At 51.6% G+C, this 26,668-nt stretch overlaps 2 protein-coding genes across 3 annotated transcripts in view; one reads left to right on the forward strand and one right to left on the reverse strand.

The window, feature by feature from the left end:
- The window catches only part of STRADA (STE20 related adaptor alpha), a 424,012-nt gene that overhangs the window by 182,470 nt on the left and 214,874 nt on the right, over nt 1-26,668 (forward strand). The gene's annotated exons all lie outside the window — the stretch shown is intronic.
- KCNH6 (potassium voltage-gated channel subfamily H member 6) lies at nt 1,840-25,578 on the reverse strand. 2 transcript variants are annotated; one of them, XM_066363058.1, is made up of 13 exons: nt 25,249-25,578; nt 24,188-24,418; nt 18,736-18,897; nt 18,429-18,634; nt 17,656-18,081; nt 14,967-15,366; nt 13,365-13,564; nt 12,951-13,203; nt 6,029-6,222; nt 4,413-4,497; nt 3,694-3,856; nt 2,766-2,952; nt 1,840-2,682 (listed from the first exon to the last, which is right to left on the reverse strand). In XM_066363058.1, exons 1-13 carry the CDS (start codon nt 25,322-25,324, stop codon nt 2,401-2,403), a joined length of 2,865 nt encoding a protein of 954 aa, XP_066219155.1. In that variant the 5' UTR covers nt 25,325-25,578; the 3' UTR covers nt 1,840-2,400. The 2 variants fall into 2 exon arrangements, with proteins under 2 accessions (XP_066219155.1, XP_066219156.1); XM_066363059.1 differs by having other exon boundaries at nt 2,458-2,623.

The raw sequence follows: 26,668 nt of genomic DNA on the forward strand, positions 1-26,668 counted from the left end.
GAGAAAGACAAAGAGGGACAGCTAGGGACAGACAGACAGGAAGGAAGAGATGAGAAGCAACAATTCTTCACTGCAGATTGCTTTCCCATATGCGCCTTGATGGGGGAGGGGCTACAGCAGAGTGAGTGACCCCTTGCTCAAGCCAGCGACCTTGGGCTCACGTCAGAGACCTCGAGTTTCAAACCTGGGTCCTCTACATCCCAGTCCAATGTTCTATCCACTGCACCACTGCCTGGTCAGGCTTATTCTAATTTAAAAAATGATATTCATCCACACATGAACTAATTGAGAGGAAAATATCCTCTTTTAAGATATGCATTTCCAATAAATTTTTAGTTTTTATTAAAATTAGTATGTTGTTTGAACAGCTCTGTACTAAGTGTAACCCTTAAAGCTTTAGTAAATTTATAAAAAATAAAATTTTAAAGTATATTTTTAATTTATATGTTTGTGTCACAAACAGGTATGATAAGGTTATAAATAATAGACTTTAAAGCATGAAAATAATTTGTAGCATATACTGGGAGGAATAGAATGGAATTATAAGAAAAAAGGAATGATGTTAAAGAAGGGCCTGTTCTAGTGTTCTTAAAATGAATGACATCGGCTCTCAAGTCACTGTGCTATTCGGATCAAAATGGATCAATATAAATAAAACAGTTTATAAGCAACACACTGACCTGATCAGTGGTGATGCAGTGGATACAGCATCGACCTGGGATTCTGAGGTCCCAGGTTCAAATCCCCGAGGTCACCAGCTTACATGTGGGTTCATCAGCCTTGAGGTAAGGCTCACCAGCTTGAGCATGGGGTCTCAGGCTTGAGCATGGGATCATAGACATATCCCCATGGTCGCTGGCTTGAAGCCCGAGGTTACTTGCTTAAGCCCAAAGGTCACTGGCTTGAGCAAGGGGTCATTGGCTTGGCTGGAGCCCCCCATCAAGGCATGTAGGAGAAACAATCAATGAACATCTAAAATGAAGCAACTATGTGCTGATGCTTCTCATCCCCACCCCCGCAACTCTCTCTCTCTCTTGCAAAAACAAACGAACAAACAATAAACATAAAAACACGAAACCTAGAAATTACATCCTTTATGATTTTTTAAACTTATTAATGAAATACTTCAGATGTCAACTTAAAAATGAGGAAGCAAATATGTTTTCAGAATTCTTTTAGGGAATATTGGAGCAAGAAGGACTGATGACCAGTGCCAGGTACTTTTTGGATAACAGTCTAGTTCAGTGGAGTAGTTTGTTAACTGCACATATTCTCGAGCCAGACCATTTGGGTTGAAATTACATCCTTCTTTTCCTATACTATGGTCAAGATTCTTTTTTTTTTTTTAATCAAAGTATAATTTACACATAGAAGTGCATGTATTTTCACAAGACACTCATGAAACAGCACCTAGATCAGGAAACAGAATAGTACCAGACCTCAGAAGTCCCCCTTGTGCTTGTGTAAGTTTTTTCTTTGTCTCTCTCTGCTTTTGATTCCACTTCTCTAAAATGAGGAAAATAACACTGACCCCTTAGAGTTGCTGAGAGGATTAGATAAGCTAATATCTGAGAGAAGTCAGCACAGTGTCTTGCACAAAGTGACTGCTATGAAAGTGTTAGCATAATTCCCATAACCACCAGGCCAGCACCTCTCTGCTCTCCTTCACCCCAGCCTGGCTAAAAGCCCCAAGGTTTGAGGACTCCTGGGTCTGGCAGAGCCACTTTCAAGTCCCCAACTCACATATCCTTGTGAGAAGGGCTTGGAGAAGACAACTGATGTTGGGGTCATGGCACAGTCAAGGTCATAGTCAACCTCAGGTAAGTCACACACCCAAGCCAAGGTGAAATGTGTAGACTTTATTAGCTGTGATACACTCCACTGTCCACTAGGATCCCAAAGGTCATCACAGAACCATCAGGGGCTGAGTGGCTGAGGGCTGAAGCTCTGTGCCCCGATGTGTCCACTACAGAGGACACTGTCATCTCCAGCCAGGTCATGGGCTCTCACAGGAGGTCCTTGGGTACTGGGTTGAGAGGCAGTAGATAGTTCTGGGCCAGAGGGTGATTGCCCCCAGCCCAGAGCAAGGCCCTCACACAGAAGATCAGAAACTTCTCTTTTCCTTACTGACCCCTCTGTCCTGCAAGCTATCTCTACACTTAAGGTGCTTGACCCCCCTGCACCAGGCTTGCTATCTAAACAGAGGCCTGGAGGAGGCAGGTCAAAGTCCTGAGCCTCCTCGACCCTGCCATCTTGGTCACCTGAGTTAGCAGTTTGTAACTACTCTAGATGGTTTTCAGAGGTCCATTTTGGCAGTTCTCTGCCTCCCCCAAATCCTTAACTCTCACCTCAGCCACCTTAAGTGCCCTCATGGTGCCTTTGACTTGCGGTTCAGTGGTTCTAACTTGTAAATCCAGGATCTGAGCCATGTCTCTGGAACTCCCGCTGCTTGGGGACAGAACCGAGGTATTCTGGGAGGGAGGGGAAGCGGGGACCACAGATGAGTCCCTGTACCTGCCGGGGATGCAGAGGTGAAGCTGGAAATGACAGGAGCCCCTCAGGCTGCTGCAGTTCAGAGGACAGTGTCAGAGTTTTGTCCATTGCCATGGCCACGTGAGGCATCCTGGAGGGGGAGTTTCTGCGCTTCAGCCTACATTTGTTCAAGTCACCACAGCTTGGGGCCTGAGAGAGGCAAGAAAGAGGGGGTGGGGGAAGGAATGCAGCTGCCTCCAGGCAAGCCCCTGGGGTTCCCCTCACCTGCTCACCTGTGCAGGGGTCAGACCCCCCTGAAGCAGCCTAGTTCTTGGACTCTGAGTTGCTGAGGCCGCAGGAAACAAGGCCAGGTTGTCAGAGGCTGGTGCTCCCAGAACGTAGCTGGTGTGGCCCTGGGGCAGGGGCTGCTGAAGGATCTGCAGGATGTGACTGAGGTCTGAGGACATGCGGGACTCCAGCCTGCCCAATAGGACGGAACCCCACAGTCAGGGGCAGGGGCAGGGGCAGGGGCAGGGGCTGGGTTGGGGTTGGAAAAAGCAGTTCAGGTCCTGAGGACAGCTCCAGATTTTGTAGCCTAAATGCTGTTCCTGCTGGGTGGAATGGCAATCTGGGGCCTACCTGAAGCTATTTCCCTACTACAATCCATAGCATCTGCCCCAATTCCCCTTAGCACATCCCTGACTTCGATGATAAGTGACCAGGCACATACGCACATCATTGGGTATTCAAGAAGCTTTGATGTGGGTATTTGGATTGTCTCCATTTCATGAAAGGGCAAACTAAGGCACAAAGTGATTAAGTAACTTGCCCACATTCTTGCTGATAAGATGCAGAGCCAGAATTTAAACCCAGGACTGTACAGCCCCTAAGCCCTAACTCTGCCACTCTGCCATCACAGTCCGTCACCCACAGGCCACACCCCTCTTCCAAAGGCCCATGAAATTTGTTTCTGCATAAAGTTATGCCTCTTTCTTAAGAAAGCTTCCTTGGCATGTTGCTAGGTTTGCTGGGACAAGCCATCTAAGAATTGTGCTTAGTGATATACAGATGGGGAGGCCTGTTGTTAAATGGGGCTCACGTTTCTGAAATTTACAGGACATCCAGTGATGTTCCTGAGCCACCAGGAGGGGGCATCCGTGCCTAGCCTGCTGCCGGGCTTGCACTCTGAAGCCAGCAGAACCCGGCATGCAGGGCACTCACCTGTTCACCTGGGCCTGCAGCTGCTCTAGCCTGGAGCTGAGCTCAGGAGGCCAGCAGCCTGTGTTTCTCTGAGGGTCTGGAGGACTGTGCCTTGGTCTTGGGGGCACTTGCTGCAGCAGCTCAGGCCAGAGTCCAGATGCATCTGAGAGGCTCAGGGAAGGGGCTGCAAGTGCAGAAGGGAAAGGAAAACCTGAGCTTGGTCTAGCTGGTTCCACACAACTGAGCCTATGCCCCTGCCCATACTTGCAATGGGAACACCAGGCGGGGTAAAGTGGCTCTTTTAACCTGGGTGTCCTGAGGTCTTGCCTCACAGAGGCCTGGTATCTATGACCCAGAAAGCTGTAACTCTGGGAGGGGATCTGGGGCCCCAGCTTTGGGGGGTTGGCTGGGTGGGGTCATCTAGCCCTGGCCTCACTGTCCAGGAGCTGAAGCCCTGGTCCCCTGGTGCCTCGATGTGGAACCCCAGGGTTTGTCCAGTATTCTCCCTGCGGCAGCACTAGGCTCCTGGCTAGCCTTCACTCTGGCTCTAAGGACACAGGAAGGAAGGGGGAAAGGATCTTCAGCACGGAGCCTCGGGAGGGAGCTCCTCTCCACTCATCCAGGGGTTGGGGAGGCCTCTGCCAGAAGAAGCAGGATGTAAGGACTAAGAAGGCGCAGGAAGCTGACAGGGGCCTTGGGCTGGGGCAGGGCAGAAACTGATGGAGACTGGCTTTGCTCACCTGACTGGTTGTCCCTGAGGAAGAAGCCTTGGTGGTCCTGACTGCCTGGAGCCTGTTGGGGTGATGACTGGAGACCCCCATCTGCCTTGTGGGGAACAAGAGCATCAAGTAACAGGGACCAAAGCTGGGGCAGGCCCTCTCGGTTCTCCCTTGCCCCTTACCCCACCACGGCACCCGTGATTAGGTGAAGAAGTGGTGATAGGTGGCTGGGCTCTCCCTTAATGCTCCAGGCAGCTTCCTGCAGGCTGTCTCCTGCGTGGGAGGGCAGGAGATGAACAGGGGCTTGGAGACATACAGACCTCCACAGAGTCTTAGGAAAGACTGCTTTGAGCATCAAGATTTTGTGGGCAGGCAGGGGAGCTGTTCTTCCAGTCCTCTTTCCTGAATGCCCTGGTGCTCCTGCCCCAGTGTGGACCAATAGTGATTCTCCTTTGAGGAGACTGGGTCTGAACCTCCTAGTCCATTCAGGAGGTGTTTTCAGCGGCACCCTCGGCAGCCCATCCTTCTGGTACCCATTTAGGGGCTCCCCAGGGGGCTGCCGATGCACACAGGGACCGTGTCACTCTTGCTCTGATGTCTAGCCACTGAGCACTTGGGCCAGCTGATGGCTCCTAATGGCCGGGGCCCCCAGGGCAGGGTCCTTACAAGATGTCTCCTGGACAGATCACATGGGAAGGGGAGAGTCTGGGAGGCAGGAGAACAGCAGAAGGCACAGGGTGGGGAGGGCTGTTCCTAATACGGAAACGTGTCTGAGCACTACACCCTTTGACATGGGTGTGGGCCCAACTTGGGCCAGCAGAGCCCCTTCTCCTAAGGCTGAGGAGGAAAGTGGGGCTCAGAACCGGAGCCTCAGCCACTGTTGCCCCTGCCACGTGTGCCTGCCACCTCCTTCCCACTAGCTGATTCCAGATTCCCTCCACGTAGCCTCTTCTGGACTTCCAGTCTGTACTGGCCGTCCCACTCCTTGGCATCCCTGAGCTATACACAAATTTGGCCTCCCTGGGTACACTTATGACTTCCTTGGTTATTTAACTGTGTGGCTCTTTATTTTTCCTGACTTGTTTAGTCTCTTCCACTGAGTGATAAGCTTGAGAGGAGAGGCAGCTCTTTTACTTCTTTACACCCCTGGCACCTGGCACCGTGAGCCCCTAGATGGCAGACATTCTCCCTTTCAGCTTGGTACAATGGATGGGGAAAGCCTGGGCTAGCAAGTTGAACAAATTTGACTCCACAGTTTGGCTCAGTCATTAACTCTGAGTCTATATGGCTTTGATCAATTTATTCTCTCTGGCCCTCAGTTTCTTCATCTGGAAAATGGGAATAATATACCATTTGCAAGGAGAAGAATAAATAAGATAATGTAAAAGAAGCCCAACACTTAGCACATAGTTGGTGCTCAATAATGGTAGCTATCGTCATTCTTAGTTTCATGCAGGCCATGGTAGACACAGAAGAAATTACAGTAAAGAACACAGCGGGGGTTTGAAAGAAGGGGAGATGGTCAGAGAGGTCCCCCCAGGTCAGGCAGGCCTAGCTCTCAGCAGGCTGCCTGGGCATTAACTGTTACCACTTTCCAAGGGCCATCACCCACCCTGGCCCACCCAGCCCAGACTCACATCCCGAAGGTTGAAGGTGACTTCCAGCTTGCTCCAGAAGCTGTCTGCGAAGGCAGGGTACATGTCCAGCACCTCTAGCAGGTCTGCCCGCTGGATCTTGTGCAAGTCGCAGTAGGTCAGAGCCCGCACGTCTGCACTGGACTTGCCCGGCTGGGCATGGAGGCTAACAGGTTCCCCAAATATGTCATTCTTTCCTGCCAGCGGGAGGGGTGGTGGGGGGTTTCTCCAGAGTCTGGCTCCAAGCTCTCTTCTAAGGCTCTTCTCCCTGAGGGACCCTTGTCCATGACCTCCCTCCCACCTCAGGAATTCTGCCAGGCTGGGGTCTGGCACTAAAGATTCAGCTCTGGGGACAAGTCTGGATGTACAGGCTGGAATGAGGAGTGTGCCCTTACCTTGTCCCTGGAGCCTTGCAGAGACACCCCCCACCTTCCAGCATGTGGGTGCCCCTGCTGTCTCCAGGCTCCTCAGGACCACCCTTTAGCAAAATTCTCCCTCCCATTTCCACATGCTTTGGCACTGCCCTTACCCCTGCCCTCGGGGAGAGTGGGCAGTAAAGGACACCAATGGCCCCTGCTCGACCTCCTCCTCCCCTCTTCTCAGTCTGCCACAGTGGTGAAGTGCAAGGAGCCAGGGCCAGGAGCAGCTAGCTCTGTAGCACAGGGCCTGAGGCTTCTACCTCTGTGTTCCCACTCTGCATTATGGGGCCAGGTAACCAGCATGGTCCTGGAAGAGGAAGCCTGGAGAAGTCACTTCCCTTCTTTGGAATCCAGTGGCCTCATCTCTAAAATGGGTATAACTAAACATGCCAGAACCCAGTGGTGTCCACCTGCTCGTCTGCAGAGAACAAAGGCAGGTGAACTTCTGGTCAGGATGGCAGCATAGGGGCCCTGGCCAGGGAGCTCAGTTGGTTAGAGTGTTGACCTGATATGCCAAGTTGCAAGTGTGATCCCTGGTCAGGGCATGCACAAGAATCAACCAATGAATACATAAATAATTGGAGCAACAAACTGATGTTTCCCTCCCCCCCCACTTCCCCTCTCTCTCAAATCAATAAATAAAATTTTAAAAAAAGAAAGAAAAGATAGCAGCAGAAGTGAGCATGGTACTCAAATCCTCCCATTACCACATCAAAATTAACAACTAAACTACAGAGCAACCATTATTCAGAACTGCCTGATATTGAGCTGAATGGAAGTCCTACAACTAGGGAATTAAAGAAAAAGCCACACTGAGACTGATGGATGCAGAATGGGCTGGTCTCACACCCATGTGCAGTGGTTTAAAATTGGGAGGGATATTCTGTTGCAGGGATTCCCCCTGAGGAGTCAGCCCCACACCAGGCCTCCCATCCCATATTCCAGAGACAGAAGTCTCCCCATAACTTCTGGCTGTAAAAACCAATGAGGGTTGTGGCTGAGTGAGCCTAAGGGCTGCTGGAGTCCCAAGAAGTTCCTCTTTAAAGGCCCATGCATGGACTAACTCAGACTCACTCTCTCTGAGCTCCAGTACTGAGGTGCCAGCTTGAAAGAAACCAGGGACATACAGGGAGGAATTGGTTTGTCTGGCATCAGAGCAAGAGGTTGGAGGCCAGCTTTCTGCTGGCAGAGGCCATTAGTCCTTTTCTGAAGCCCCTACAAACATAGAGCCCGCAGGCTGGCACCATGAGTTTCCACCAACCTGGCTCACACTGTTTGCTCTGCCCTGGGGACTCCCTGAGACCTTGCCTCACCCAAGCTATTTCTAGTGGCTTTTCCATACAAATGGCCTCTTTTGCCTCATGCTTTGGACTTTCCTAAAATCTCTCAGACAAGTAGCATTTAGCCTTTATATACCTCATAGCTCTTGCTAAGTGACCCCAGGCCTGGCAGTGGAAGTAGCTGGCCTTGGTTCACAGCCTGGCCTCTCCTGGTCCAGTACAAGTAGCAGCCAGGTGTAGCTTGTGCCAGGTGGCCCCAGGCAAGGCACCAACAATGGCTGACTTTGCACCTCCCAGGAGACCCCCAGAGCCTGTGCTCCTGGTGGACAGCTTCAGACCATGCTGTATTATAACCCTGTGACCTCCATGAGTAACACACTCAAGGGGAGAGGACTCAGTGAGTAACAAAGCCCCACTGAAGCTAGTCTGCTCCCTAGGGTTGACTCCTGCATAACAACTCCTCCTCTGTAGTAGCAGCAGATCCTCACAGCCATTGGCCTGAGGATCAATCTCTCCCAGTGACACCAACAACAATCAAGTCTCAACTACAGGTGACTGGGGAGGCTCTGCTACTGGGCCATACAGGACACCTACTACACAAAGCCACTCTACCAAGTCTGGGAGATGTAGCAGTTCCACCTAATACACAGAAACCAACACATTGAAGCATACAAAATGTGGAGACAAAGAAACATGTCCCAAATGAGGAAACAGGAGAAATCTCCAGAAAAAGAACTAAATGAAATGGAGGCAAGCAAACCACCAGATATAGAGTTCAAAAAATGGTTATAAAGATACTCAAGGAACATAGTGAGAACTTCAACACCATAAAAAAGGCTATAAAACTATAAAAAAGAACCAATCAAGGCCCTGGCCAGTTGATAAGAGTGTTGATCCGGCATGTGGAAGTCCTGAGTTCAATTCTTGATCAGGGTACAGAGTAGAAGCGACCATCTGCTTTTCCACCCCTCCCCTTCTTTCTCCCTCTCTGACAGCCATGGCTCAAATGGCTCAAGTGAGTTGGCCCTGGGCACTGAGGATAGCTCTTTGGCCTCCTCTCAGGTGCATAGCTTGATTGCTGAACAATGGCACAGCAGCCCCAGGTGGGAAGGGCATCACCCAGTACAGGCTTGCCAGGTGGATCCCAGTCAGGGCGCATGCATGAAGGAGTCTGTCTCCCTGCCTCCCTGCCTGTCACTTAATAAAAAAACAAAAAAACAGTCAAAAATAAAGAATAATGTACAAAGAATTAACAGTAGAGTAGATAAAACTGATAATCAAATCAGCTATTTGCAATATAAGAAAGCAAAACACATCCAATTAGAACATCAAAAAGAAAAAAGAATCCAAAATGAAAATAAGTATGAGGAGCTTCCGGGACAGCTTCAAGAGTACCGACATTTGCAACATGAGGGTACTGGAAGGAGAAGAGAGAGAGCAAGAAATTGAAAACCTTTTTGAAAAATGACAGAAAACTTCCCTAACCTAGTGAATGAAATAGACATACAAGTCTTGGAAGCACAGAGAGTCCCAAACAAGATGAACCCAAAGAGGCCCACACCAAGATACATCATAATTAAAATGCAAAAGGTTAAAGACAAAGAGAGAATCTTTTTTTTTTTTTTTTGTGACAGAGACTGAGAGAAGGACAGATAGGGACAGAAAGGCAGGAAGGGAGAGAGATGAGAAGCATCAATTCTTCATTGAAGCTCCTTAGCTGTTCATCGATTGCTTTCTCATATGTGCCTTAACTGGGGGGTGTGGTGGTGGTGGGGTTACAGCAGAGCCAGTGACCCCTTGCTCAAGCCAGTGACCTTGGGCTTCAAGCCAGTGACCTTTGGGCTCAAGCCAGTGACCATGGGGTCATGTCTATGATCCCACGCTCAAGTCAGCGACCCCACACTCAAGCTGGATGAGCCTGCACTCAAGCTGGCGACCTCAGGGTTTTGAACCTGGGTCCTCTGTGTCACAGTTTGATGCTGATTCACTGCACCACTGCCTGGGCAGGCCAAAGAGAATCTTAAAAGCAGCAAGAGAAAATCAGTTAGTTACCTACAAGGAGGCTCCCATAAAGCTGTCAGTTGATTTCTCAGTGGAAACTGCAGGCCATAAGTGAGTGGCCAGAAGTATTTAAAGTGATGCAAAGCAAAGGTTTACAACCAAGATTACTCCATCCAGCAAAGCTATCATTTCAAATTGAAGGATATAAAAAGACCTTCCTAGACAAGAAAAAGCTAAAGGAATTCATCACTACCAAACCAATATTACATGAAATGTCAAGGGGTCTTGAAGAAGAAGAAGAAGAAGAAGAAGAAGAAGAAGAAGAAGAAGAAGAAGAAGAAGAAGAGTAATAATTTAAAAAATAAACAATAAAATGACAACAAATACATATCTATCAATAATTGACACTTAAAAAGCCCTAAAATAAACAAACAGAACAAAAAGAGAAAGAAAAAAAAACAAAACAAACAAGCCAACAGAAACAGACTCATAAATACAGAGAGCATTTTGAGGGTTGCTAGCTGGGAGGGGGCTTGGGAAGATGACTGAAAAAAGTGAAGGAATTAAGAAGTACAAATTAGTTGTTACAGAATAGTCATGGGGATGTAAAGTATAGGACATACAGTCAATATTTTAATAACTATACATGGTGTCAGATGAGTATAAGATTTATCAGGATGATCACTTAGTAAGTTATATAATGTCTAATCACAGAGTTATACACCTGAAACTAATACAATATTATATGTCAACTGTAATTGAAAAATAAAAAAATGATGGAAAAAATAAAATAAAATGAGTTATAACCATATCTGCCTTGTCTACCACATTGAACTGTCCAGAGGAGCAGACATGATGCTTGAGAAAGTACCTTGAATAGGCACCAAAAAGTTTGATGCAAGGCATTGGTATTGACAGATGTCACAGGATGGACAAAAGCTTGATGCTTGGGGCATGTGATGCAGGTATTGAGCGCTCCTGGTGACAGGTACTGTGCTGGCCACAAGATGTAAACGTGAATAAGATGCTGTCTCATTCACAAGGAGCTCCTAACATCCCCATAAGATAGTTATATAAGCAAGCAACTAGTTTACAGAACAATCTTTGAGCCTTAAAACAGGGAAGAACCAAGAGTTAGGGTGCTACAGAGGAGAAAGGGGCTCATTCTGCTTGCGATGGTTGGGGGCAGAGAGAAGGGAGGCTTACAGAGGAAGTGAAGTGGGGGGCTGGGTTGTGAGAATTCAGGAGGCCTGGGGCCTAAGGAGAAAGGCAATCAGGGCAGAAAAACAGTGTGTGGTCAGTGCTATAGTCAGGGCTGGGGGCAGAGAGCCCAGGGCTGGGTTGCTATGATTGTTTTGGCATTCACTCCCTACAGGAAAGTCTAGCCCCTCAGCCTGGCACTACCAAACAAGGGCCACTGATGGTTTGCACAGATAATGATGGATGGAGGCCAGGACATGTCCCCCAAGAGAATAAGCTCAAAGGTCATTCACATAGGAGGGGACTGAGGCCTAAAGAGGGAAGGAAAGGGAAGGAACTTGCCTGGGTCACATATGAAACCCAGGAGCTTGAATTCTGGACATTATAAAACAATAGTTTTCTAGTAGATGAAGGATTATTATCTAAGGTTCATTTCCATTCAGGACAAAATGAGATTTCATGTCTCCAACTGAAAATTAAATTGGACTGGCTTCTTAATTATTAATAATAATTATTATCCCTCCTACATGAATGGCACTCCTACAGTAGGCTGGCAGTGAGGGCAGGTTTCAGAGAGGAGCCTGTACTTAAGCTCAGCCTTGAAGGGTGACCAGAGTCTGCCAGGCAGGGGTGCAAAGTAGGTGCTCCAGGTAGAGTTGCAGCACGTGCAAGGACACAGATGTGTGACAGAAAAAGACAGGTTTAGAGAACAATAAATAGTTTGTATGGCTGGAACCTGAAGTACCAACGGGAGGGTGGCAGGACTTAGAGGAGCCAGATCAGGGAGGACTTTGCACACAGGGATTCACTCTTGTCCTGTGAGCCATGGGGAACCATGGAAGGATTTTGAGCAGAAGAGCAATATGCACGTATGTGAATTTCAGGTCGTTGGCTGAAGGTAGAGGTGGGGTATGGAAACAGACCGGATGCTGGAACATGGGAAAGGATCTTCTGACACCCGCCCAGGAAGGACACGATGTGGGCTGGACCCAGGCAGGGACAAGGAGACAGGTGTGGGACAGAAAGGAAACAGATGGGGCTTTGTGGCTGCCTAGGTGATGGGGGCAGGAAGGCCTCTGGCTCAGGCGATGAATGGTTCAGTGATGAGGATGCCAAAGGAGCTGCTTCTGAGGGCAGGTGATGATTTCAGGTTGAGATATGTTGTTTGGTTTGCTTCAGAAATACAAGGATGTGCATGCCAAGGGAGGAACGGAATATTCTGGTCTAAGGAGAGACTGGAGCTAGGATAGAGTGCTGGGGGTGCTTGCAGCACAGATGGAGGCTGAGACCCTGGGGCGAGGAGCTGGGCCAGGTGAGGGTGCAGAGTGAGAAGAGACCAGAACCTCACCCACACTTGGTGAACACCAGCCGAGGAAAGACCAGAGAGAAAGGAGTGGGCAGAGGAGCCCAAGGGAGCCTGTCCACATGGAGGCTAAGGGAGGGCAAGGCTGGCATCTTGGTCAGGGACTTGGGGTGGGCTGAAGTCAGAGATTGGGTGGGAAGACAAGGAAGATGAGAAAGAACACCGTGAGGCTCAGAAAAGTGAAGTGACCTGCCCATGATCACACTCAGACAGCTGGTGAGTGGCAGGGGTTGCATGTGCCCCACACCTGTACCCTACCCAGTGCTCAAATCCCACCTACAAGGTCTAGCTGACACCACAGAGGTGCTGAACGACACTGAACATCTCCCTCCACCCAAGACAAACCCTCATCCTCTCATCTTGTGCTCCCCAAAGGTGAAAGAAGGTAGGGGCTTGCCTGGACTTCTGAGTCAAACACGTTGCCCTGGAAATCCTGCTTGGCCTCTTACCAGCATGCTCTCTCTGAGCCTCAACTTCCCTATCAGGAAATGGACCCAGGGCAGAGGTTTGTTTTAAGGAATCAGTGAGCTGAGGATAAAGCTCTCTGTGGCACACGCTTTGCACATGCAGGTCATAAAAGATCCTACCATCATCATTAGTAGTGGAGTGGTCCAGGCAGGACATCTCCAGTCCCGCCAGCCTACCTTTCCCACCTAACCCACCTAGGATAGCCACGACCACGTCGTCACGCAGGATCTCGATGGAGCCGCGGGAGATGAAGTACAGCGTGGAGAGTACGTCGCCAAGGTGCACTAGTGTGTCCCCGGGCGGCGCGTGGGCTGTCTTGAACTTGACGGCCAGCGCGCGCAGGCAGCCCTTGCTGGCGCCGCGGAAGGCCGGGCAGTGCTGCAACAGCGTGCGGTGCAGGTGCAGGCAGATGTCGGCCTGCAGGCACTCAGGGAAGCCCTTCAGCACCTGTGAGGCGATGTGGGCGAGGGTGGGCTTGGGGAAGCGGACAGGGAGGGCTCAGGGGGCGCCCTGCGCCTGCAGGACCTTGTTATCCCCAGGGGCACTAGCCAGAAGAAGGACTTGAGCTGATGGCCTGGTCCACCTGGGGCAGGGCTGCGGGAGCTCACCGCGTTCATATCGATGCCGTTGGTATAGGACCAGGCGTGCTGGAAGTACTCTTCCAGGCGCTGCCGCAGTGGATTGGGGATCTGGTGGAAGCGGATAAACTCCTTGACGCGCAGCATCTGAGTGTGGTAGCGCGCTGTGCCTGAGTACAGGCGCTGGATGATGGCAGACACATTGCCAAAGATGCTGGCATACATAAGGGCTGGGGTGGAAGAGCGGAGGTGCAGGGAGTGAGTGCTTCTGCATCCACACCAGACCACACTACCCCAGGGCCCATTCCAAACCTCTCTCTTCCTGGGGACCCTCTGTCCAGGGCAAAGTCAGAAGTGCCCAGTACAGCACCAGGGTGCCCGGTGGATAGAGGCCTCTCGGCTTTCTGCCCTCCTCCCACTTCCCTGTGTCTCTTGGCATCTTCCTGGGCCCAGAGGCCAAACTCTTGAGAAGAAAGAACTAGGGCAATGGAATTTTTTAGTTCAGATTTGTTTTTCTCTCAGCTTTAAAAATATAAAGGGAAAACTCTTGGTCTCCTGTTTTCACCCCTTTTTTTTCTTGTTGTTTTTGTTTTCCTGGGCTTTCATATCTAAATACTCTGAACATGACAACTTAACTGATGTGTGAAATTCCACATTGGCTCTTATGTTCCTGTAGCAGGTGTCCTGGAAGGTGGGCAGCACAGAGCAGGGCCTGAGAGCACACAGCCCTGGGAGCAGCTCACCTGACTAGAACTAGGTCTCTATGTATCTGCTGGCAAGTTAAGGTCTTTGGTTTGTTGGTCTGTAAACTGGGCTCATAATATGGCCTTCGTGGGGGTAGTGATGAGAATGAAATGTAGGCCTTTGATAAGTACTTAGAAAGTGCTTGGCAGGTCTGGCTTCATAGGCATGTGACCTGTGCTAAGAAGGGCCCCACAGTCCTAACTGGTGGTGGCACAGTGGATAGAACATTGACCTAGAATGCTGCGGTCCCAGGTTCAAAACCCTGAGGTTGCTGGCTTGAGCATGGGGTCACCAGCCCAGCTGGACTTCCCTGCCCCCATTGCCCAGTTAAGGCACTTATGAGAAGCAATCAACAGACAACTGAAGTGCTGCAACTATGAGTTGATGCTTCTCATCTCTCTCTAAAAATAAATAATAAATAAAAAGAAGGACCCCACATTTGGTTTAATTTTCTTCTGTCACTGTCTTAAAATTCTTAAATTTTTTTTTAATGAAGGGCTCTACATTTTCATTTTGCACTGGGCCCTGCAAATGATGCAACTGGCCCTGATTCCTGTCACATAGCAAGGGCCATGCGGGTGTAAAATTCTGTATATACATGTAACATTTCATCATGCTGTATGCTTAAGATCTGCCTATCATGGCTCTGGCCAGATAGCTCAGTTGGTTAGAGTATTGTCCCAAAGCACAGAGGTTGCTGGTTTGATCCCCGGCCAGGGCACATACAGGAACAGATTGATGTTCCTCTCTCTCTCTCTCTCTGAAATCAATAAAATAAACATTTAAAAAATCTGCCTATCACACACATTTTTACGTTCTGTTATGTCTTATTCTAAAACTAAAAATCTAATTCTATGGATAAGGCCCAGGGTATGAGGTAGCACTCACAGCCAATGAGCATGACGCAGATGGAGAAGACCTTCTCTGAGTTGGTGTTGGGGGAGACGTTGCCGAAGCCCACGCTGGTGAGGCTGCTGAAGGTGAAGTAGAGGGCAGTGACGTACTTGTCCTGCACTGAGGGGCCCGAGGCTGGGTCGCTGCCGTTGTAGCGCTTGCCGAGCTGTGCACCAAGGCTGTCCAACCAGCCGATCTTGGGCTCCAGGTAGGGCCGCTCCACATTGCCGATGGCATACCAGATGCAGGCCAGCCAGTGCGCGATGAGAGCAAAGGTGCACATGAGCAGGAAGAGCACGGCTGCCCCGTATTCAGAGTAGCGGTCCAGCTTCCTGGCCACACGCACCAACCGCAGCAGCCGTGCTGTCTTCAGCAGCCCAATGAGGGTGGTGGTCTGGAGGGACAAGGAAGAGGCCATAGGGCTGGCGGTCAGTCTTTGAAAGGCTGTACTCAGCCTTTACTTGTGCATATGGTCACACAGTCATTCAACACATACTCATGAAGAACCTGCTCTGAGCCAGGCTCTTGGCAGTGGGGCACAGCATGGGACCAAGGAGCTCTCAGCCTAAAGCTCAAAAACAATGTTATCATTACTAGGACAGAAATCTAGGGAGAGCAGAGAGGGAGGCGCGGCCAAGTCTGTAGGAGCAGAGCAGACAGGCTACACTGAGGGTGACACCTGAGCCGAGTCTTGAGAGACGAGGGTGGGCCTCCAGGCAGACAGGAGAGAGAGGGATGAGGCATTCCAGACTCAGGGAGCAGCATGAGCAAAGGCCCAGAGGTGTGGAGGCACCACCAGCCCACGTGGGAATCCAAGTGTGGTGCTGCCCCCGGGGCTCAATGAGGAAGATGGAGAAGTGAAGAGAAACGAGCCTGGAGATGGGTAGAGGCTGCTCCTGAGGGCCTGTGGGTCCATAAACAGCTTGACTTTTATCCCAAGATACTGGGGAGCCATTTAAGTTTCTGAGGCCAGGATCAGATAAATAACGGGGTCATGAAAGTGATCTGATAAACCTTCTTTTTTTTTTTTTTTTTAGGTGAAAGGAGGGGAGATAGTGAGGCAGACTCATGCATGAGCCCTGACCTGGATCCACCCGGTAACCCCATCTGGACCGATGCTCCAGTACTAAGCTATTTTTAGCACCCGAGGCTGTTGTGCTCTGATGGAGCTATCCTCAACGCCCTGGGCTACACTAGAACCAATCAAGCCACTGACTGCAGGAGGGGAAGAGAGAGAGTAGGGGAGAGGGAGGGGGAGAAAAGCAGATGGTCACTTCTCCTGTGTGCCCTGACTGCGAAACAAACCCGGGAAGTCCATAGGTTGGACCAGCGCTCTATCTACTGAGCCACCAGCCAGGGCCATGTAAATGCTCTGAAACTTTCTGTGGCTTCTGTGTGGAGGTGACGAGGCTGACAGGTGTGGGCTTGGGACAGTGTCTACTCAGCGTCCAGGCAGGGTCAGTGGAAGTGGAGAGAGAGGACTTGGGCATAGATTTGCTGGGAGTGGGTGGGCATGGGAGCAGGGAATCATGAGGGACAGACCGTGTTGGAAAGGCTGGTGTGATTAGGCTGGTGACTGGAACACAGAAGGCAGAACTGTTTGGAGTGGAAAACTGATCCCAAAGAGGTGGGGCAAAAGGACCAGTGGGCCTAGAAGTTTTTTGTTTTTTTTTTTGTATTTTTCTAAAGCTGGAAATGGGGAGAGACAGTCAGACAGACTCCCGCATGCGCCCGACCAGGATCCACCCAGCACGCCCACCAGGGGCGACGCTCTGCCCACCAGGGGGCGATGCTCTGCCCCTCCGGGGCTTCGCTCTGCCGCGACCAGAGCCACTCTAGCGCCTGGGGCAGAGGCCAAGGAGCCATCCCCAGTGCCCGGGCCATCTTTGCTCCAATGGAGCCTTGGCTGCAAGAGGGGAAGAGAGAGACAGAGAGGAAGGAGGGGGTGGGGGTGGAGAAGCAAATGGGCGCTTCTCCTATGTGCCCTGGCCGGGAATCGAACCCGGGTCCCCTGCACGCCAGGCCGACGCTCTACCGCTGAGCCAACCGGCCAGGGCCTGGGCCTAGAAGCTTTAAGTAAAGCATGTAGCCTGACTTGGGGTGCCAGAGTGGATAAAGCGTTGACCTGGAATGCTGAGGTTGCTGGTTTGAAACCCTGGGCTTGCTTAGTCAAGGCACAAATGATAAGCAACTACTACATTTGATGCTTCCCACTCCTCCCCCCTTCTCTCTCTCTCCTTTCTCTGAAAATCAATGAATAAAAAGAAGAAAAGTTTGTAAATGCCCACACATCAGTTATGGGAAGTGGAGTTGGCATGGTGGAGGGGCTCAGGGGTGAGAAACAAGTCAGGCTGCATTAAGGAGCAGTTTGCATATCCTGTAACTGCAAGGTAAGTATGGTTTAGGAGGCAGCACAAGGAGCTGGGACTATAGGAATGCCCATTCCAGAAGGGGCTGAATTCTGGAGCACAAGGAGGCCTCCTAGGCCTGGGGCACAGCCTTGGTTGGTCCTTTACCAGGGTGGAAGATTACAGGAGATGTTTGAGGCCCCTTTTTCACTTCCACTTGTTTTGGCAAAGGTGCCGAATGCCAGGTACTCTCTGTACCCAGTGCTGTGAGGCCGGAGAGGCCCCAGGACTACAGGGAACAGCCGCAGAAGCTGACCCAGATGGGGTTTGCTCACCTCATCAGAGCCAGTGCGGAAGATGAGCAGGTCGAAGGGAATGGCTGCCACCATGTCAATGAGGAACCAGCCCTTGAAGTAGTGGATGGCAATGCGGCGGGGGTGGCTGACCACCTCGTCATTGGTGTTGACATAGGTGGTGCGGAAATTGATGACAATGTCCACGACAAACATAATGTCCACGATGAGGTCCACCACTGTGAGTGGGCTGCAGGTGTAGCTGCAGTCCCCACGCTGAGACTCATCCTGGTCGCTGAGCAGAAAGGCAGCCGAGTATGGCGTAAAGATGGCTGTGTAGATGACCAGCAGCAGGATGAGCCAATCCCACACAGCCTTGAAGGGGCTGTAGTGCAGGAGGGTCCCGCGGTGGATGCGTGGCGCCTGCAGCTTGTACTCCGGCAGCACATCTGCACCCAGGGACAGGACCTGGGGTGGGGGCCATGGGGTGGTCAGTGGGGTGGCCACGGCTGGTGAGATGGGCTTGGGAGGGCTGAAGATGTAGGGGTGACACCTGGGAAGACCCTGTGGAGCCTGGACCAGTAAAGCCTTCCCTAGGGCCAACTCTCAGAGCATTTGATGGAAAGGGTCAGATTTGGGGTGTGTAGCTAACCTGGGGCCTCGACAGGTCCTGCCTGAGTACCAGGGAGCCTTGACTACTTCTCATGTGTTCTAGAGGTGTTTGATCCTTACATTCAACTGAGCCCCCTCCACTCAGCCCCTCCCCACCCTCAAGGCCCGACACAGCCCTGTCTGCCCTGCCCTGCAGGCCAAACCTGGGTGACCTTCTCGGTGACATTCTGGGTCCGCTCCACCACCTTGTGGGGCGCGATGATCTCAATTTCCGTGGTTGAGCTTGAGCGGTGTTTCTCCAGGTTGAACTCCACAAAGTTGAGTGTGAACTGCGGAATTTGGCTGATGGTCCTGTACTTGACCCTGCCCGTGCCAGGCCCCTGTGTACCCGGCCTGCTGTGAGAGCCCTCTGAAAGCAGGCCCAGGGTCAGAGCAGCCAGGGCCGGGGGCCAGTTGCTCTACCTGGTGCCCCCACTTGCCCCACCCTCAACCCCCAGCACCCCTCCTAACCGGAGCTTAGGAAGCTCTGGGACAGCAGGCGCTGGGACAGGCTGCAGCCCTTGCTCTTGGCCAGGAGCTGGGCCAGATCCTCGAAGTTGAGGATGAACATGATGACAGCCCCATCCTCATTCTTCACGGGTACCACGTCCACCAGGCAGCGGAAGCTGGAGGCTGCAAGCACCATGGGGGGGGGGGGTTGGTCACTGAAGGGATCCTGGCCAGGGAAGCCAGGCACAGTGCTGGGTAAGGGTCAAATGAAGGGCAGCCACAGGGTGAGGAGGCCTGGACAGAGGCTGGGTGATGCTACAGGGCAGAGGTAGGGAGAGCAGCTAAGCTGCTCATTAGGAGATAATGCAGCATCAGGTCCAAGTCCATGCTCAGCCCTCAGCTCAGGGCTTAACCTTGAGGTTTGCTTGTGCTGTAATTAAAGCGGAGCAGATGGGGGTGGATTAAGTGGGGAGGTGGGTCGGGCATTCTATCCCATGAAGCTCTGGCTGGCCCTGGGCTTCTCATGTTCTCATCCCACAAAGCTGACATTGGAAGGACCTCATCATTGAGAACACACTAAGGGCTGGGCACTGAGCCAGTTATCACATTAGGCCTCAGTCTCCATGGTGGAGCCCAGTGGGTATTTGGGGGGAGGCATAGACCTCCATTCTGCAGATAAGAGCCTGGGTTCTGAGAAACTGACGTGCTTGGACTGGGAGGAGACATGGAGCAGGGACCCCTGAACTCTCAGTACACGTGACTTGGGAGAGAGGAAGGGATGGGTTGGGATGAGGAGGCTAGAGTGAAGGCCAGGCTGCTGCTCCAGGCCTGGATGGGAACAGCATTTCCAGGCAGAGGCACTGGGACTGGGGAGCAGGGAGGGCATGGCCTGAGGTCTGAAGAGGGAGAGAGATGGCAGTGTGGGGACAGGAGAGGCTCCTCCTGTCACTCTCTCCACCCTTTAGGGCAGACCAGACAACTGTTGGTCTCACAGTTCCTCCCATTTTGCTGTAGGGTCTTGCTCCCCTGTCCCTGTATGTGGATGGAACAAAACAAGCTAAAATTGCCTTTGGGCTGGATGGATGGGTGGGCACCCCATGAGCCCCTTTTCCATGATGGTACCCAGTGGTCCCATGTCCCTCAACACAAACCATTGGTGGGTGTCAGGCCCAAAGGGCAGGAGCCTCAGGTAAACATGCAAATCAGAAGGCAGAGCTGCTCAGGTTTGGGTCTGCTTCGTTTGCTGGAGGCCAGCACCTGGCCCAGGTGTTGTTTGCTGATTGAGTGAATTAATGTGTATGTAAATGTAAAAGGGTGGAGATCAACTGGCAGGAACAGGCGACTTTGGGGTCCACTGGTATCACTTGTCCCCTGACTCCCCATTTAGTGTTCTTTTCACTTGGTGTCTCTGCACAGCCATCAGCGCTGGGGTGCAGCTGAGCTGTCTCCATCCTCCCGCCCACGCTCCTCCCTGGGAGGAGGAATCTCCTGGATCAGATTCCTGGACTCCCAGGCACCAGGCAGCCATCTGCCAGCTGCTGTCCTGGGCCCCAGGGGAGACATCCACACTGAGGATATGCCACCCATCCTCCTCTGTGACCCACTCCTGGGTTCACAGTGCTGTAGGCCTGTCTCCCAGACCAGAGCCTGGCACTCTTGTCAGCCTGGGCTGTGGCAAGGCATGGGCACTGAGACCTAGCAGGAAGCCTCCTTGGCCAGCAGTCTGAGACACTGCCCCCAAGATGAAACTATCTCCTCACTCTCTCTGGCATTGAAGAGATCTGGCCTGGCAGAGGGAAGGGAGAGGGCAGAGCAGGGCAGAGGGGCAGGGCCTCCAGGCTCTCTAGCTGCTAGGACAGGGGTCGGGAACCTTTTTGGCCGAGAGAGCCATGAAGGCCACATATTTTAAAATGTAATTCCATGAGAGCCAGACAACGACCCGTGTATGTTACGCATTATCCAATAAAAATTTGGTGTCGTCCCGGAGGACAGCTGTGATTGGCTCCAGCCACCTGCAACCATGAACATGAGCGGTAGGAAATGAATGGATTGTAATACATGAGAATGTTTATATTTTTAACGTTATTATTTTTTAAATTAAAGATTTATCTGCGAGCCAGATGCAGCCATCAAAAGAGCCACATCTGGCTTGCGAGCCATAGGTTCCCGACCCCCGTGCTAGGAGCAGCCAAGGCCCAGTCTTTGAGTGGCTGTACCCACACACTGATGCTATCTTTGGAAAACTGAGGCTGGGAATGAACTGAAGACCAGTCATCATAGCAGTGAAGACTGGAGCAGGAGCTTATGTGGCATGCTTGCTGCTGTGGGTGCACAGAGACAAGAGGCTATGAGGATTTGGATGAGTTCAGAACACTCTTTACCCCTGCCCCTAGGCTGTCCTTGCTCATGAGGAACGGTGTCTGGATGATCAGCAGTGGGGAGTGTATTGTCCTAGGTTGTGCCCAGGAGTAGTGGTGGTCCCGTGCCCTTGCCTTGTCCTTGGAGGAAAAACCACGGTTTCTGTCTCGTACTCCCCTCAGCTCTCTGACCAAGGGCAGCAGGTTCGTCTGCCCGTCCTGATACTGCCCTTCTCTTGCCTTTCTCTGCCTCTTGGATGTGCCCCTTTTTTTCAGTTTCTCTTTGTTCTCGTGCTCCCCTCTGCCCTCTGGCTCTTGCCCCTCCTCTGCACAGTCTCCTTGACTTCTATTACCACCATCTCTTTATGCACACCTCACCCAGGACTGTGGTGAACCTTCAGGAAGGAGATGGTGCTACAAAAAGCAGCTACTAAAAGAGTGGCTATTCCATACTTGCTCCTGCTTGGTGTTTCTGGCACTCATGGGTGAGTGTGTGGAAAACTCTGGGGCCCCTGACCTTAGCCCTTACCCTGTCTTACTCATTTGGAGCTGAGGACTGGAGAAGCCTTAGGCTTCCTCTAGCCTGGTTTAGTGATTAGGGAATTCTCCAGTTTGGGGTCATCAGAGAAGAGGACCTGGCTAAGGTGGGCAGGTGCCCAGTGGAGGCAAGGGTAGGTGTGGGGGAGATCTGAGTGTTCTCTATCCCTCCCTGCAGAATCTCATTGGTTCTAGTCTTGTGGCCAACCTATCTCTCCTTATCTGTTAGGTTCTCACTTTTTCTATAAAGGGAGATGGAGGAAGAGCCAGTTTTTCGGGGTCTCTGATCCTTGTCTCATGGGCAATTTTTGCCAAGTGCCCTGGCCTCTGTTTGCACAATGTGGAAATATATGGACACAGACCCTCCACTTTGACTTGGAGAACTGTCAGTGGATTTTTCTTTTAAAGGAAAAGAGAATCATAAATAAACCATCTGGAGTTCTGTTAAGAACCCTTTCCTACTTCCCTGGAGTCAGGGGGAGTAGGGCAGAGGAGGTATTGATCTAAGGTGGAAGGAAATCAACATTAGGACCCCCCTCAGCAGGATTGTAAGATATATGTGAATATGATTTAAAAAATTAAAAAACAGGTCATGTGGTCAGAGTGAGCCATAATAAGGTGAACATAAATGTTCTGGGAACCACATCCTTTCTTAGGGTAATATAGACTGGGAAGTTCCCTTTTCTGGGTTCCCTTTTCAGGCCAATTTTAGACAGGCCCAAGTGGTCAAAGGCTTGGATTATAGGGTTTGTGGTAGGCATGGGAGTAGACTGGCATTTGGGGGTATCTGGTATATGGGTAATTTTCCAGTTTTACCTAGGGTCAGCCTCCAAGATTAGGTTGCCAGGTTCCCTTCTGATAGCTGGAGGACCCTAGCAGGATTTTGAGACCTGAGTTCTGATTTCAGAGGGCCAAGGCCTGGCCTTGACCTCTGTCCCATGCCCAGTCAATGCAGGGTGCTGAGGAGACCCTATGGATCTTGATCTGACATCTCCAGGAGTCTAGAATCATCCCCCACCCCTCTGGAGCACAGGTCAATCTCTGGGGTCAAGAAGAGAGACGAAGTAGGACCTGTTGGTCCTCTCATTTCCTGCTCTCCCATCCTGCTCCCCCAGGACTCTTCTCATTCCCCTACTACTTTCTCCCTGCAATGATATAAGAAGGTGAGGTCATAGCTTTTTAAAATATTCTGACGTTATTAACCCTGTGAGTGCCGCCACACTAAGCCAGATTCTTCCTACACCCCTAATATCTACCTCTGCATTCACTGGGGTGGGAACAGCAGGAATCAGCCACAGGGACAACCAGGACCTGCCCCAAAAGCACCCTGAAAGCACTTAAGCACACACACATGCATGCACTCACACACATGTTCACACTCATGCTTACATCCATGCTCCACACACACACCAGGTCCCAGGAACTCAAACTTTGACACCTCTCAATCCCAATCCAGAGGTGCCTGGCCTCGATCTGCACTCAGGTGGCCCCATGCCTGCTTTCCCTGGGGAAACCCTCTTCTGGGGTTTCCTTTCCCAAAAGTCCTGCCTCTGAGCACAGAAACAGCTGGAGTCCCTTCTCCCCTTTTGGGATTACTCAGAACAGAGATTTCTTTAGGGAAGAATCCAGAGATTTGGGATTTGGCTCCAGGTTGGATCCCAGCAGTAGGATTCTCAACAAGTCCTTTCTTTTTCTTAAGCCTCAGTTTCCTCATCCATGAAATGAAAAAATCTATCTAAGCCAGTGGCTCCTAAACTTGGCAGAACATTTGAACCACGAGAGAGATTTTTCCAAATATACTTGCTTTGGGCCTCACCTCACATCTCTGAGTCAGCCACTCTCTAGGGAAGGTGTGTTTTGGAAAACAAGTTCTAAGTTATTTTGATGCAGAACCAGGTGGGGGGTGGGGGGAGCTCATCCCAGTAATTTCAAAGGGACTTTCAGGATCCTAGTTTCCACCTATCTCTCTCACATCCCGGTCCTGTAAAAACTCTTGAGTTCCTGGGGGAAGGGTCTTGAAGGCCTGCAGAGTCTTTATCATCAGCCCCTGACCTATGCTTCTGTTCTGCTTGCAGTGGACTTGGGCTGGTGGTGACATCTCAAACTGGATGAGCCTCCAGGTCAGGCCAAACTCCAGACCCTTTCTCCCCAAGGAGCCAAGGCTAGGTGAGATAGACCCACCCCTCTTTCCCATCCAGCATTTCCCTATACCTTGTTTGGCCACACAGGCCTTGACTCCTCCCCTAATCCCCAGAGCAGACAGAGATGAGAAAAGGTTAATTTCCAACCCAGTTGCCTGATAGCTGGGGCTGACAGTGACAGAGTGGACAGCCAGGAGACTGGAGATATGGTGGAGGGATGGTGGAGTGGGAGGCTCAGCCTGGTGTCCAGTTTCTGAAAAAAGATCTCTAAAGGCATTACATCCAATGCCCATCACATCCCATAGAGATGAGGAAACTGAGGCCCGGAGAGGAGGCAAGGCTTATCCAGGCCCTTGGTCCCAGGGTCAGTGCTCTCCCCATGGCTACTCCAGCAGGACAAGAGAGGGGTCAAGAACCTATGGCCCAAGGGTGCCTCACCATCCTTGCGGTAGTAGAGGATGTCCACCTTGCACTCCTCAGCTCCCAGCAGGGCCTGTGCCAGTCGGGACATAGCACTGCGTGGGGTGTTGGGGCCTGTGAGGAAGTCGCAGGTGCATGGTCGCTGCATCACCTCCACTCGAGAGTAGCCGAAGAGTTCACAGAAGCCATCATTGCAGTAAATAATGGCACAGTTCTCCATCTGAGCATTGGCGATCAGGAACTTTCGACCTGGGGTAAGAGAAGGGAGGGGGGATGCCCATGGCAACCAGGAATAGGTAGAAGGGAAAGAAAGATTATAGGGGCTCTTGGCAGCAGTGTGGGGGTATCTAGATAGGGGAGCAGATCAGTGACCAGAATAAGAAAGGGGGTGAGATCAAGTCTGGGGAGCCATGGGAAAACCAAGGCCAGAGTCATGGGGGAAGGTCATGGGACTCATGAGAGTAACAGGGGGGTGGCCAGGAGGGGAAGCAGGACAGTGACCAGAGAAGTGGGGGAAGGGAGGTCAGTCCTGGGGATTGTGGGAAGACCAGCACAATAATGGGGTCAGTGAAGTGGACGAGAAGCCTAAGGCTTCTTGGAGACAGTGGAGAGGGTTAAGAAGAGGGAGTGGGGATGTGACCTGGGGTGGGGTGGGGGTCAGACCTGGGAAGAGCTCCTAGAAAGACCAGGATGCTCAGGGTCAGGAAGAGAAAGCAAGAAAGTCAAGGAAACCTCTGGAGGAAGTGTGTGTGTGTCAAGAGGTGGAAGCCAGGCGGTGATAGAAAGGGAGGTCAGGGATTGGGGGGGGCAAGAAAACAACTCAGTGGAGGAGGGAGGGGCTATGCTCTGACACTGTGCTCCAAAAGAGAATAGAGCAAGCAGGCACTCGAGGTAAGTGGAGCCCGCTGGAGAAGACGATGGTCCAGGCATTTAAGCGAAAAATTTTGCATTCAGCATCCAGTGCCAGCTCCCCAGGCCCTCACTCCCGCCTTGCTCCGTTAGAAGTTAGCAAAGGGTCCGACTACTGCCACCAAACCAGGACTCCAGATAGGCCCCCCCACCCCAACGCACACACTTACTCTGGCCCTCGAACTTGCGGATGATGGTGTCCAGGTAAGTGTTTTGGGGCGCGACGTGGCCCCTGCGGACCGGCATCTTCTGGCCGTGGCCTCTGCCCAGAGGCACCAGCGCCCAGGTTCCCTGCGTCTCCGCCTGTTCTCGGGCTCAACGGCGTCTGGCTCCGGGTGGGCACCGCCCCCGAGGAGGGCCACAGGGCTCCGTGCCCCACCCGCTCGCCGGCGTTACGGTCTGCTTTCTTCCTCTGCCCTCCCGGGCCGGCCGCTCGCCGCGCCTCCTCCCTTAGGCGCCCGCCCGGGAGCTGTCCGCGCCGTGGTGCTGAAAGAAGCCGCGCGGAGGCGGCGGCGGGGAGGGGTCCGCAGGGCGGGAGCAACTTCTCCCGGACTCGACGGGGCAGGGCGGGGCATGACTCCTAGGGGGCGGGGCGGGCGAGAGTCCTTCGACAGCAATGGGGCAGGGCTTCTCCGAGGAGCTTCTGCTCTTGTTCCAGGGGCCAGTGCCCTCAGCCCCTCTCATGACGCTGAAGAGCGGTACGGACGTTGCCGGGGCGAGATTGTCACGAAGGGAAAAGGGTGCGCAGAAGGCCTCAGATGGTCTTTTGCTGGGCCTGACCTTGACAATGGTGCTGTTAGACCTCTTGCCCGTCTTTGTCAATTGCCCTCTTTCTGAGTCCCAGTGCCTACGCAGAACTCTTAGTAGCAAGTCCATCCAAGACCTGGTTCTGGAGAATGGGGTAGGAGTACCCAAGAAGGGTACAGGAAATAAGCAATCACTTGCTTTCTTCGGAAGCCTGAGAGCTCTTAGCATACAAGGCTTTCCTTGAGAGGAGAACAGATTTAAAACCACCTATTAGCAAATGACCACTGATAAAAGGTCTGAGTACTGATTGAAAAGGAATACACTAGAAGAAGATAGGGTGAGGTTTATTGAAAGAAAGGAGGGAGAGACAGGGACTTCTTTTCACTGAGCATCTTGTGGAGCTTGGAGTAGGCCTGTGGCACAATCAGTGGAAAAGGGTTGAGCTGGAGGCTGGGAGAGTTGAGGGTGGAGAAAAAGAGAACTGATAAAGACTCTCAGACGACATTTTGAACATCTAAATTTAACTGATGGACAATCAAGTTCTTATGTAGTTAAACATGAAGGAAATATTTTGGTGAAATAAACTTTACAACAGTGGATGGGGAGAGAGGATGGACAAAGAGGCTCAGTGAGGCTTTTGCTGGTGTGTCCAGGTGAGAGGCTTGGAGTCTTGGGCTGGGTGGGCCTTTGCCCCTCAGAGCCACAATGTCTGATGGTGGTCTCATTGGCCACTGTGGCTGAGGAATGGGATAGCTGCAAATGTGGGCTCCTGAAGTGGGTGGCAAGAATTGTCCTGGATGCCCCTGTGTATATGTGTGTGTGGGGGGGGGGGGCAGAGTAGCT

This window comes from Saccopteryx leptura, chromosome 2, assembly GCF_036850995.1.
Source record: "Saccopteryx leptura isolate mSacLep1 chromosome 2, mSacLep1_pri_phased_curated, whole genome shotgun sequence".
In the NCBI taxonomy this organism is placed as follows: domain Eukaryota; kingdom Metazoa; phylum Chordata; class Mammalia; order Chiroptera; family Emballonuridae; genus Saccopteryx; species Saccopteryx leptura.

Bases quoted from the DNA above. Each gene is read 5' to 3' on its own strand.
- KCNH6 (XM_066363058.1), bottom strand. From the start codon at position 25,324: ATGCCGGTCCGCAGGGGCCACGTCGCGCCCCAAAACACTTACCTGGAC. The intron at 18,082-18,428 runs GTTTGGCCTGCA...CCCCCACCCCAG, and splicing joins TCACCGAGAAGGTCACCCAG to GTCCTGTCCCTGGGTGCAGA. The intron at 15,367-17,655 runs GTGAGCAAACCC...TTGTCCCTCCAG, and splicing joins TCCGCACTGGCTCTGATGAG to ACCACCACCCTCATTGGGCT.